The sequence below is a fragment of the Rana temporaria genome, chromosome 4 (genome assembly GCF_905171775.1).
Source record: "Rana temporaria chromosome 4, aRanTem1.1, whole genome shotgun sequence".
In the NCBI taxonomy this organism is placed as follows: domain Eukaryota; kingdom Metazoa; phylum Chordata; class Amphibia; order Anura; family Ranidae; genus Rana; species Rana temporaria.
Window position 1 is genome coordinate 305,156,960 of NC_053492.1, and position 12,343 is coordinate 305,169,302.

At 40.8% G+C, this 12,343-nt stretch overlaps 1 protein-coding gene across 5 annotated transcripts in view; it reads left to right on the plus strand.

The window, feature by feature from the left end:
* Positions 1-12,084, plus strand: part of PCMT1 (protein-L-isoaspartate (D-aspartate) O-methyltransferase) — a 93,323-nt gene extending 81,239 nt beyond the window's left edge. For 2 of the 5 annotated variants that reach the window (XM_040350546.1, XM_040350549.1), the window contains 2 exons: positions 4,907-5,125; positions 11,254-12,084. In XM_040350546.1, the coding sequence (XP_040206480.1) occupies positions 4,907-5,086 (180 nt within the window). In that variant the 3' untranslated portion in view covers positions 5,087-5,125; positions 11,254-12,084. Of the gene's footprint in view, positions 1-4,906; positions 5,133-11,253 lie in introns of all 5 variants that reach the window. The other 3 variants (XM_040350545.1, XM_040350548.1, XM_040350547.1) reach the window with 2 other exon arrangements.
* The last annotated feature ends 259 nt before the right edge of the window (positions 12,085-12,343 follow it).

Here is a 12,343-nt window from a genome sequence, read left to right on the forward strand (position 1 = left end):
AAGAGCACTTCCAAGTTTCAGCAACATAAAAGCAAATTTGTATTTTAAAAGTAGTTACAGGAAAAGTTCAGGCTCTGGCCCGCAAAATGACATATATAAAGCAACATTTTCCAAGGTGCATCATACTTGGGTATAAGAGGCGAGGGAAAGTCTGTTATAGCTGCTTTAGCCCTGGTTCATGCCAGTGTTTTTTTTTTTTTTTGTTTGTTTTTGTTTTTTTTGTGTGGTTTAACAGTTCAGAATCGCACAAGTCATCCCCTATTGCCAGCAATGGAACCATTCAAATCGTTGCGACTCAGAAAAAGGTTCCTGCACTACTTCTTCTTTTTTTTTTTTTTTGTGAATTCATTGCGACTGTCAAATGAAGTTGCAAGCTGCAATTAAATCAAAGGTCCAAATCGCACTGATTTGCAGCTTTGAAAATGCGCTGAAGTAGTGTAATTTCAGAGCTGCACCAGTGTGAACCAGGGCTTATGCTTTTTAAATGCTTAAATCAATACCATATTAGTTGGATTATAACCTCACAAATGACTGATGAGTACAGCATGGAACATTTTTTTTTTTTTGCAGTAAAATAAAATATCTTGGAGATTTGGAGTTTTACTCTTGACTTGTGTAACTCCTAGGTAGGCTGTTAATTTTGATTTTGTTTCAAAATATACCCATATTTGATAGTTTTATATAAGATAAAACCTAAAGCATAGTTTAAAACATAATTAAAGGGATTGTAAAGGTTAGTTTTTTATTTTCTAAATGGGTTCCTTTTAAGTTAGTGCACTGTTTCTCCTCAGTAAGCTTTCCCCCATCATCTGAGCTGTTCTGGCTGGGGGTTAGTCAGCCAGAACAGCCTAAAAAATAACCTTTACAACCCCTTTAAAGCCTGACTTCTCTGCTAAGCCTACCAGAGGCAATTCTGCTGTCCAATCAGAATGCTTTAGTTGTTTATAAAGAGACTTTACATTTTAAATTATATTTATGTTGGGTATAGCCCAGACATTTGTCCCCTAGTAACAAAGTAAAATTGGAGACAAACGAGAGGTTTTCCTTCTCGTTCTTTGCGGGACATGGGAAATTGTAAACCTTCAGCGTACACTGCTGTCTACAGGTGTTTTAGATTGGCAAACAGAAAAACTGTCAGCCCAGAGTTTAACCCCCTCCTACTGTCATATCTCTGCGCCCCCCCCCCCCCTCCCAGTTTTCTAGGAGAATGGACATCAGATCTGCTTATGTAAAGACCTATCTGTGAATTTTCTAGTAACTTTTTTTTTTCTTCTTATTTGATCAAGACTCCCTTTTACAGTTACTATGTGGTTTCCAGTGCAGTTGTCCTCCGTATGGATATTGGCTTATACTGCATCAGAACCCCAATGGATTGGACATTGTAGATTGATCCTGGAAGTGACCCTAGGGCACTCCAGACTAGTTCTGGTTAAGTTGGCTGTGGTACGCTTTTCAGGTTGAGATGCTGGCATTGCCTCTGTTTCGCCTTTTTTGTGAAGACTCAACAGGCCATTCGGGCCAGACAGTGGTGGGTGTGCCTTCACGTTGGTTACTGGGTGCCATAATTGGTTTTCTGCCAGCTTTGCCATGGAAGGAACGGACACTATTGGGACATATTGTCAATATTTCGCTGGGTGGAGTGTCACATAAACGCACTTGTTGTTTCTAGCCACAAGCAAGCATTTCATGCTTGCAGATAGTCACTTGTAATGTCGATCTGTTCCTGCTGTTTTACTACAGTTATTTTGGTTGCCTTTCACTACCCATCTCTCCAGTTACTAAACTTTAACCTGCTATCAGCTGTCCAGGTTTCTTGAATATACAAGGCTTTGCCTTTTATCCTGAATGGTTTGGGAATGTTTTTGGTGTGCCCCCTGGGAGTTGCCATCTGTTGCCAGGAAATATGATATCCTATGATTTTAGATTCTCTACCCTCATTGGAGTCCTGTGGCCCCATGAGATGGGCTAGGTTTTCACTATGGTTATATAGGCTTCATCACCCAAACTACTCGATGGGTTTCTGACTTTGAGCGCATAGATCAGAAGCGTGCTACCGCACCCTCCCTAGAAAATTCTTTAGTCGATTTGCCTAATAGTTTCTGAGAAATGGCCACAGATTCTGAAGCATTAGTGTCTTTTTCACAAATATGCTTTCTCCTGTGGAGTTTTAGTACATTGCTATTACTTCCAAGTTAAAGATAAATTTACTAATAAAGTGCATACCACTCTGAAGCTAGAGGATAAGCCGGTTGCTTTTAATAGTGCTGTTTCTGGCCTTGGGTTGTATAAGGCCACAAAGACCTTCTGTTTGTATTTCCTCTTTCCAGTTATTTCTGGAATGAAAACATCCTGATAGGCTGTTTGTTCCCCCTTAGCAATTGTTGTCTCTGTGCTTAGTAGGGATTTTCAAAAGTGGCCCATTTCTGTTGTGGGATAAGAAGGGAAAACAAGGGAATTGCTCCCCTACTGTAAAACCTTCTTTTTAAAAAAAAGATTGTTTAAGATGCACTTGCATGGTTCCAGTGAAACACACCTGTCTGAGGTGAGGGGATCTGAGCCAAGGGCTGCTGCAGGAGTCGGGACTGAGACACTCGGTCACTGAAGTCTATGGCGGTGCGGTGAGGAACCAAGGCAGCTGTGGATGCCGAACCAATGTGCCGAGGAGGTCACGGAACACAAGTCTTGTGTACTCCAAATTGCTGTGGATACTGCAACTAGTTTGAGGGCGTAGCTGTTTGGCTGAGAGATAAACTGACAATTTTTTTTTTGTCATCCCGCACAGGCCCAGGCTTCTTGGTCCACCAATTCAAGGTCGCTCAGATAGGTCAACCAGAGTCCTCTCTATCAATAGAGGAATCTATTGAGAGAAAGAGAGATCCCACCCATCTGCATCTATTTTTGAGCTCTTGGTACTGCTTTACTACAAAGGGAAGGCATGCTGGTATTAGAAGGGGTTATAGTCTGGATTAGAAAAGCCTTTTCTTGGAGTCTGTTGATGTTAGGTCCCACCCCTCTGTGTCTATGCACTCGGTACTACTTTGCTATAAAACTGAGGCATAATGGCAGTAGGAGGGATTACACCCAAGGCTGACCTACAGTTTGGCAATTATATATATATCAGGGCTTGACAAATTTGCTTGGAATCTAGGAGCCAGCTAAAAAAGTTAGGAGCCAGGAACGCGCTCCGTCCCACTGAGCTTGCGTGCAGAAGCAAACGCATACCTGAGTAGCGTCTGCATATGAAAGCGGTGTTCAAACCACATATGTTGGGTATCGCCGCAATTGGTAGTGCGAGAGCAATAATTCTAGCCCTAGAGCTCCTCTGTAACTGAAAACATGCAACCTGTAGATTTTTTTTTTTTTTAAACGTTGCCTATGGAGATTTTAAAGGGTAAAAGTTTGTCTCCATTTTACGAGCAGACGCAATTTTGAAGCGTGACATGTTGGGTATCAATTTACTCGGCGTAACATCTTTTACAATATAAAAAAAAATTGGGCTAACGTTACTGTTATTTTTTAATTAAAAAAAGTGTATTTTTTCCCAAAAAAATGCGCTTGTAGGACCACTGCGCAAATATTGTGTGACAAAGTATTACAATGACCGCCATTTTATTCTATAGGATGTTAGAAAATAAATATATAATGTTTGGGGGTTCTAAGTAAAAAAAAATTGATATAAAATTATTACTTTGTTACTTTTAAAAAATTAAATAAAAATAAAAGCTATTCCAAAAAAAAAGGCTGTATGACGCTATTTAAACCAGCCTCCCACACTTACCATTGGGTAAAAAGGCGCCAGATGACGACTGCAAACACTTCCTTCTCTTCTTTACTTTGGGAAGGAGATGGGCGGGCAGTAAAACAGGCAGGAAGCCCCATTTAGCATTGCTGGTTTTCTTTTTGTCATCCCAATGGCCACCACAAGATGGCGCCAGATCACAGAAGGAAGCATAGGCCTGCAAAAAGCCGCGGCCTCACTTGCCGGCCCAACGCGATTGTGTGGCGGGGGCGCACGGAGACACAGGATACCCCAGCTGTGCCCCGCCAGGTCGCCAATTCTAGTCGCAATTGCGACCTGGCACCCAGGGTTTGTCGAACTAATATATATTTATATTTAGTGTGTGTGTGTGTGTGTGTGTGTGTGTGTTTTTATTTATTTATATATATATATATATATATATATATATATATATATATATATATATATATATATATATATATATATATATATATAATGTATGTGTGTGTTCATAAATAAAATAAAGGTGCTGCCATACCTCGCCATAATAGAAATCGGGTTATCTACTCGCAAGTAGGGATTTTTTTTTTTTTTTTAAGATTGATTTTTGGTTATTGTCATGCATACTCAAATGTAAATGTACTAGAAAACCATTATTTGGCATTAGTATCCACAAGGACATTGCTTTATCATTCCTGAAAACTTTCTGAGGTAAAAGCCTGTCCCTCTAAGTCTACAATTCCCAGCGTACTCTATTGGCACCTTTCCTGTGTCTCTAAAACTGATCCGAACGTGCTCCAGTGGTGTCTCGCTACTGTCTGTACTTATTCAAGATCAAAGTATGTAGTTTTGTTCAGTGCACTCCCCACTGAGAGGAATATTCTGCATTACAGATATTCAGTTTGCCAAAGCACAACTACTTAACTTATTATTTTTTTCATTCAGTGCTAGAATTATAGAATATGCAATAGTTTGTATTATTAAAGAAATTAACACACATTTGCTAGTCCCCTCAGTATAGAAGTGAGGTGTGCTTACCTATCGCAAAGTGGCTGAAGGGACTCGTGTTGAGATTATGAAATAGTATGTGGTGGTGGTGGTCATTTTATTTTTTTTGGCTCAGTCTCAGAAACATTGTTGACTCTGACTCTATTTTGTTTTTTCCAGCTTATAGAGCAGCTCAAACCTGGAGGAAGGCTAATACTACCTGTTGGACCAGCTGGAGGAAACCAGATGTTGGAGCAGTATGATAAGTTGGAGGATGGAAGTGCCAAAATGAAACCTCTGATGGGGGTGATCTATGTGCCTTTAACAGACAAAGAAAAGCAATGGTCAAGGTGGAAGTGATTTTCTGTGACACTCTTTCTTCTTCCAAACACATACAAGGTGAAAGGTCTGGATTTTAGCAGATAAATGTAATGACTGCATTTGCTGCTGTCACTGCTTTCTGCTACTTCCATACCATTAACACTAGCTTAACAAAGTAAACCCTAGCATGGTGCGATGGTGATTTCAGAAGTAATTTAAACCATGTTACTTCTGTGCATGACTTTTGGCATAAAAGTGTAAGCATTGAAAGATTCAGCTTGCCATTTCAAACCTTTTTGCATTTTTCATTCCTTTGAGTTGCTTTACTGTAATTACAGGGGATTTTAACTGCAAACATAGGCTATTCTATTTTACAAACTTTTGTATGTTTTTTTTAAAGAAGGTTATTTGTGAAATATTTGTTTCCTGCCCAAGAGGTCTGCTGTTAACCCACGTTGAAGGTTATTTTTTAGATTCCCTTGGCCTAAAATAATGCAATACAATAACTCGATAAGTGTTTTGGTCTGTGCCAAAACCGCTTTCTATAACCGTGTTTTTTTTATATTCGAGTATACCAACTTAGACTTGAGCTTTAAATTGCAAGGTAAATTACATTTCCTTGCAATTGTTGCTGGTAAAAGAAAATTGTCAAACATGCATTTTGAAAGTTCTGACGCAACTTGCTACATGCTTGTTCTAGGTGTGACAGTAACCCAGAGACTGCCAGGCAGCTAGCATTATCAAATAGAGGTCAGCAGGTCCTTTCTTATAGAAAGTCATACATTTATATCATAAATCTGTGAGCCTTATATGTTCTTAACCACTTTTATATAAGTACGGGTATCTTTGATTTCCTCTGCTATAGGTTCAGGCTCTTTAATTGCCCAACTAGAATTTGTTCTTTATGAAAAAAAAATATTTTAAAATGTGATTGTCATTGTCAAAATGACAATACCAGGTGTACGTATCTGTGTATTGTTTAACGCTCCAAAAAAAGTAAAATGTAAGGGTCCTTTCACACTAGCGGACCGTTCGTCCGTTCATTACAAGTCCGTTTACGGACTTGTAATGAATCCCTATGGGATCGCGTCCGTTAGCGGATGGAGCATCCGCGTCCGTCGGGATCCGCTTTTGCGAACGGAAGAAACCCTATTTTTCTTCCGTCTGGCTAAACGGATCGGATACAGACGGTCCGTCTGCATCCGATCCCCCATAGGGGAGAGCGGAGCAGAGACCGGGCGGTCTCTGCACTGTGTGCGGGGACCGCCCTATCCGCCGACAGCTCAGCGGGGATGACGGATGATCCCCGCTGAGCTTTGGCGGACACACGGAGCGGACACAAACGGTCCGCTCCGTGTGAAAGGACCCTAAATCTTTAATGCTGCAGACACCTTTTAACATGAAATAAGGATGGAAAGACAAACTCAATGGGCTGATCTTTTTTTCTTGTGTACATTTTGGAGGAATGGAACTGTAGGTGTCCAAGATATTGGCACTGAGTAGTTCAAACGGAATGGAATTTACAGAGATTTTCTATAGCATTTATGTGTGACATTGCCATGAAATTTAACAGTATATGATTTAACTTTGACATTTACTTTAAAGGATAACTATACAGTTATGTTCCCTACTTATGAACATGTTTGGTTCCTGGGGCGCATTTGTAAGTCAACTTTGTTCCTAAATCCAAAAAAGTGAGGCTTATAATGCATTTCACATGTATAATGCACGAAAAACAAACTAAAAATACTGTAAGGCCCCTTTCACACTGGGGCGTCGGTGGTAAAGCGATGATATTTTTAGCGGTGCTTTCCCATCGTATTTGCGGGGGTATTCAGACGCTAGTGGGATGCTTTTAACCCCCGCTAGCGGCCGAAAAAGGGGTTAAAACCACCCGCAAAGCTGTCCTGCTAACGCACAGCTCCAGTGTGAAAGCTTTTGGGGCTTTCATATTTGAGACAGCAGCAGCTCTTTCAGGGTGCTTTGCAGGTGCTATTTTTCGCATTATAGTGCCTGCAAAGTCCCTCAGTGTGAAAGGGGTCTAAAGTTTTTTTTTTTTTTTTTTTTTTTTTTAATCATACAGTACCTTGAAATGTACAGTACAACAGCTGACATTTGAAGGAAAGTTACTGACTGGAGGAGGGTTGGGTAGGAGATGGTGGAGCTGAAGGTTCGTCTACAACAGGAGATGGAGGGCATGCTGCAATTTCACTTATACCTGATGATGTTGAAACCAAAGGATCTTCAGCAATAGGAGATGGAGGGCAAGCTACAGTTTTACTCACACCTGGTGTTGATAGAACAGGTTCTGGTTCTTTGCTTGATTCAATTCCATCTACCCTCTTGAAAAAACGATCCAGTAATTTCTGGGTAGTAGCTTTTTTCTCATCATAAATGGCACGGTAACGCTGGATGGCATTCTGAATGGTTGCTTTAACCTTCGTGTACCATTCTAGGTTTTGGGTCTTGTGTCTCAAAAACGAACTCAAATAAAAGACAATCCCCTGGCCATTTTCTGGATTCTAAATCTCTGGTAATTCAGTTATTCCTCTTGGCTCTCTTCATTCTTTCGCTGGGCCTCCAAGTCAATCAGGTCTTCATTAGTTAGCTCCTGGTGTTGCACAGCAAGGAGTTCAATGAAATTCAATTCCTCTTGAAGGATCTGCCAGCTTCTCACTGAGGGTCAATAAGTTGCTGAAGACATTTTTAGATTCCTCACCCACCTTCTCAAATCCAAGAATATCATAACCAAACTGCGGGCAAAGGTTCTTCCCAAACAAACAAATGGACCCTGCCCCCACCTATAACTGCCCTTCACAGTAAGGAGTACGTGGAAGGGCAACGCATGCAAAACTAAACCAAAGAAAATTCCCAGCTCAACTCACCAACCAGTCTGCTACCAACTGAATTATCCTGTCTAACAGTTTGCGTTAAAAACTGGGGTTTATAGCACACAGTTGCAAATACATGTGTAAGTGGAAGAGCCACTCTAAGGCACCTCAATATTTCTGTAGTCCTAACCCTTGTAAATTTATGAGAGCCTCCATATTAGAAGCACATGCATTCTAATGAAAAAATAGAGGACAGGTGAGCCTGGAGGTAGCCCACCCCTCCTTTAAAGGCACAGGGGCACACTAGACACCTAGCATGATGGCAGCAAAGGTGTCCATTGTGTCCTTCCCACCAATATCACATCAGTAACAAACAAATGGCCCCTGCCTTCCCCTATAACTGGCCTTCACAGTAAGAAGCGCATGGAAGGACAACGCATGCAAAACAGGTTCTTCAAAACCTCATTCGTGGTGGCGACCGTAACCTCACACCAAGCAAAGTCAATGTTTTATATGACCTTGTAGATGTTATAGTCCTTCCAAAATTGTCACAAGGTTATTCTTGATTCATCAGTGGCCTTTACTGCCTGACGAAAAGCTTGATGTAAATAATATTTCTTGACTGCTGCAATGACTTCCTGGTTCATAGATTGAATAAGTGCGGTAGAATTAAGTGGCAGAAGCATTACTTTGATGTTGGCATGAATGGAGGGTAGCCCAGGGTATTGCAAAGCAACAAAATGTTGAATGGGACAACTTTCTCAAAGGAACTTTTTCTCTATCTCTTGGGATAAAGTGGTAGAAAAAACAGTCCTGGAAAATGGCCTGCGTAACCCAAGCTTTGTAGTTGCTCTTCCACACAACAACTTCCACACATAGCCCTTGGGTTCTCTGAATGGTAAACTAAAAGTGACTTCAGTTTCATATGGCTGGAAGCCTTGCTACCAAACAAAGTTAAACAGAAAAACTCCTTAGCTTAAATAGCTAGCCTGCAACAAACTAAATTGTCCTGTGGAACAGTTCGTTAAAAACTGTTTTAATTTGCACATATTTGCAAATAAATGCGTTGGCTTCAGAGTCTGCAACAAAGCACCCCAGTATTATCTGTAGTCCTAACTCTATAAATTTTAAGAGCCTCGTTTAGTAGGAGAACATATATAATAATGGAAACATTAATGCCAGATATCCCAGGAGGGAGCCCACTCCTCCTCAAAGGCACAGGGGTGCACTCAACACCCAGCAAATGGCACAGTGGCAGCGAAGTTGTCTAGTGTGCCCCCTTTACCAAATAATCAACGGCACAAACAAACGCAACTTCGCCAACCTATAGCTGGCCTTAACCAGAAGGAGCACATGGAAGGGCAATGTATGTCAAACAAAAACAATTTAAAAATTCCCAGCTCAACTTACCAGCCATCTTGCAACGAACAGCTTGCCCTTTGCTGCTTTATAGCCTGGAATCATCTTTTCCTCCTTTACTGATGCAACTTCAGTCTGACATCCTTTTCCAGTACAGCCCTGTCTTGTCTACATCAAAAACCTGCTCAAGTAAATAAGGGCCTGCATCAGTAATGCCTCATCACTTACATTATGAGGGTTGGCTTCAGCCATGCACATTTGAAACTAGCCATGGCTGGCATTAAAAGATAAACCTTTTTGATTCTTTACCACATTTTTTTCAAGTCTTCATAAAGGTTTTTAGCTTTTTCTTTAAATCTGTATTAGGCTGAGCCAGACTTAAAGCTGACATTGATTCTGCAACCACACTCTTTAAGAGGTTTCTTCATTTCCTCTATCACTATTTTTTTTTATATAATATTCTCAACATCTTTGGCACAGCAGACTTTACATGTTCCACAATCTTGTCCTTGTTTAGAATTGTGCCGATGGTTGAATGATTCATGTTATAAAAACAAGCGCCGTCTACCATCCTTTCTCCTTGCTCTAATCGCTTAATTCTCTTCACTTTTGTTTCTATTGTTATTGCTTGGCACTTCTTAGCAGTCCCCGCTACATCACCGCTGCTTTTACGCTTGCTTCCAGACATCTTGGGCTTGAAATCCACACTGTACTACTGTACACTATAGTACTGAACAGTAAAGTACACAGCAGCATGACCAGATTCGGCAGAGGGTGCACGCATTTGACAATGTCCGGCAGACACGTGAGTTGACATGCGAACGAATGTTCGCATCTTTGAAGGTTTGCAACTTGAAGGTTTGTTCATATCTTTGAAGGTTCAGAAGTAGGGGACTTGCTGTACTAGAATTTTCCATTTAAAGAGGAGTTCCACCTAAAAATGGAACTTCCTGTTAACCCACTCCTCGCCCTCTTACATGCCACATTTGGCATGTAATTTTTTTTTGGGGGGGAGTGGGGACTTCAGGAGATGCAAAAACAATAAGGATATGGACAGCCGCACTCCAGTAACTTGAAAAAGACGTGCCCTTTATTGGGTACAGGAAAAAATGCACTACAGGTATCGGCACACAGTGGGATAAACAGCTGACGCGTTTCGCATGTCAATGCTTAATCATAGCTATCATCTTCCTGTCCCACTTCCTCCTTCTGCCGAGGGGCTGGAAAGGCGATTAGCTTAATCGCCTTTTCACAGCCCCTCCCTGTAGGCAAGCGCCTGTCCAATCAGACGGTGCCGCATGCGCACTGCCGCTCGCGCATGCGCAATGGGTGCCCGGCCGTGAAGCCGAAAGCGGTCACTGCCGGGTGCCCACACTAAGAATGAAGATGCCGGCGAGGGGGGGCGAGGATCGGAGCCCCGGCCGGCGCGTCGCTGGAGCAGGTAAGTGTCAGTTTATTAAAAGCCAGCAGCTACACTTTTTGTAGCTGCTGACTTTTAATAAACCTTAAAAAAAAGGTGGAAAACCCCTTTAAGTTAAACTTGCTACAGCATACTGCAGCCCTTCTAATGTCTTATACACACCTATCCACCCTCCATGTTCCAGATTCACAATTTGTGGCACATTGGGAGCTGCACTGCTGCCACTGCAAACTCTCCACTTGGGAATCTTATCCATTCCTATAGAAATAAAGAAAACCTATTTAAAGTATTAATGTACCCATGCATTGCCCATAGACTAACTAGATCTAAAAACACACTTTTTAATTTTCTTTAGAATGTGCTGCTTTCAGAAATAGGTTGGTATAGTTATACAGGTGTGTGTATATGTCTCTTTTTTTCTATATCTTTACTCACAAACTAAAATGTGTGCACTGTACTTATACATGCTGCTGTGTATTTATGATTTGATGCATTTTTTTTTTTTTTTGCTTGTTGCTTTGCATTTGCCTTGTATAACTGAATGTTTCATGCTCTTTAACCTGTAACCAATAATTTTCTATTTTCTTTGTCTGCAGGGATGAATTGTAATGGCTTTCATCACTCCAATCCAAACATAGTATTATGGTGTGGTGCTTCTACTGAACTCTCAAAGGCTTTTTTCTCCAGACGACTCATTGGTGCAGCTTGTTTTGGATTTTGTTACCCTGTTAAAAATGGCATGGAGGTTTTTCCCCTTTTTTTGGCTTTTAAGAAAAATGTAAACTGTGCGAATTTAAGTTGAGATATTTAATTTCATTTTTTTCCTCCTCATATTTTATGCATTAAAAATGCCAGAGTGTATGACCCAGTGCAAATGCACCACATTGTGAACTATTTAAAATTGCACATATAATGTTTAATATCTGAAAATATTAAAACTGCAACATTCAGCATCAATGTTAAATGAATTCGCAAATGGTCACAGAATGATACAGAGTACATGCACAATTTTCACATTTCTGCTAAATGCTGCTAAACATTTAGAACCGAGCTTCCTTCTCAGAGCTTTTTTTTTTATTTTGATGTGGTGTGCTAGAGTAGCATGTGGATGCAGTAAGCAGCTTCACTTAACTACCAAGATGTGCGTTTCTTGATACCCCACAGGTGCGTGAGCACCGTGGACTGATCTCTTCAGTTCGACAGCTGTAGACACCTTAAACAATTCTGTTCAGTCGGAACACACAAATTGTTTTTATCATTTGCAGATAATGAAATAATTGGCAGCCTATGTTACATCCAAGCTTTTTTCCCTGGTGATGCATTTTATAGTTAAATGCTGTGTACAACACGTGCTGTGTAAGCCATGTTCTTGCAGTTGAACAGTTTATGCAGGTACGCTTTGCCAAATAAAGTACAAAACAATTGAATGCTCCTGAGGTAGTTCTTTTGTGTGGTGTCGTGTTTTTACTCTGAATTGACATGAATGAAAAGATTTACAGGCTGACTGTGTAACAATGGATCTAAAGGATTTTTGCGTTTTTGTCATTCTGGGAACAGTGGCATACAAGTTGCTAATTTTTACTGTTTTGTGTAATAAGTGATGTCTTTGAAAGGATGGCAAGAACGCCAACGCTGCATGACCTTGGCAAATGAAATAAATCAGCTGAGACTTTTGTAAAACCCTTA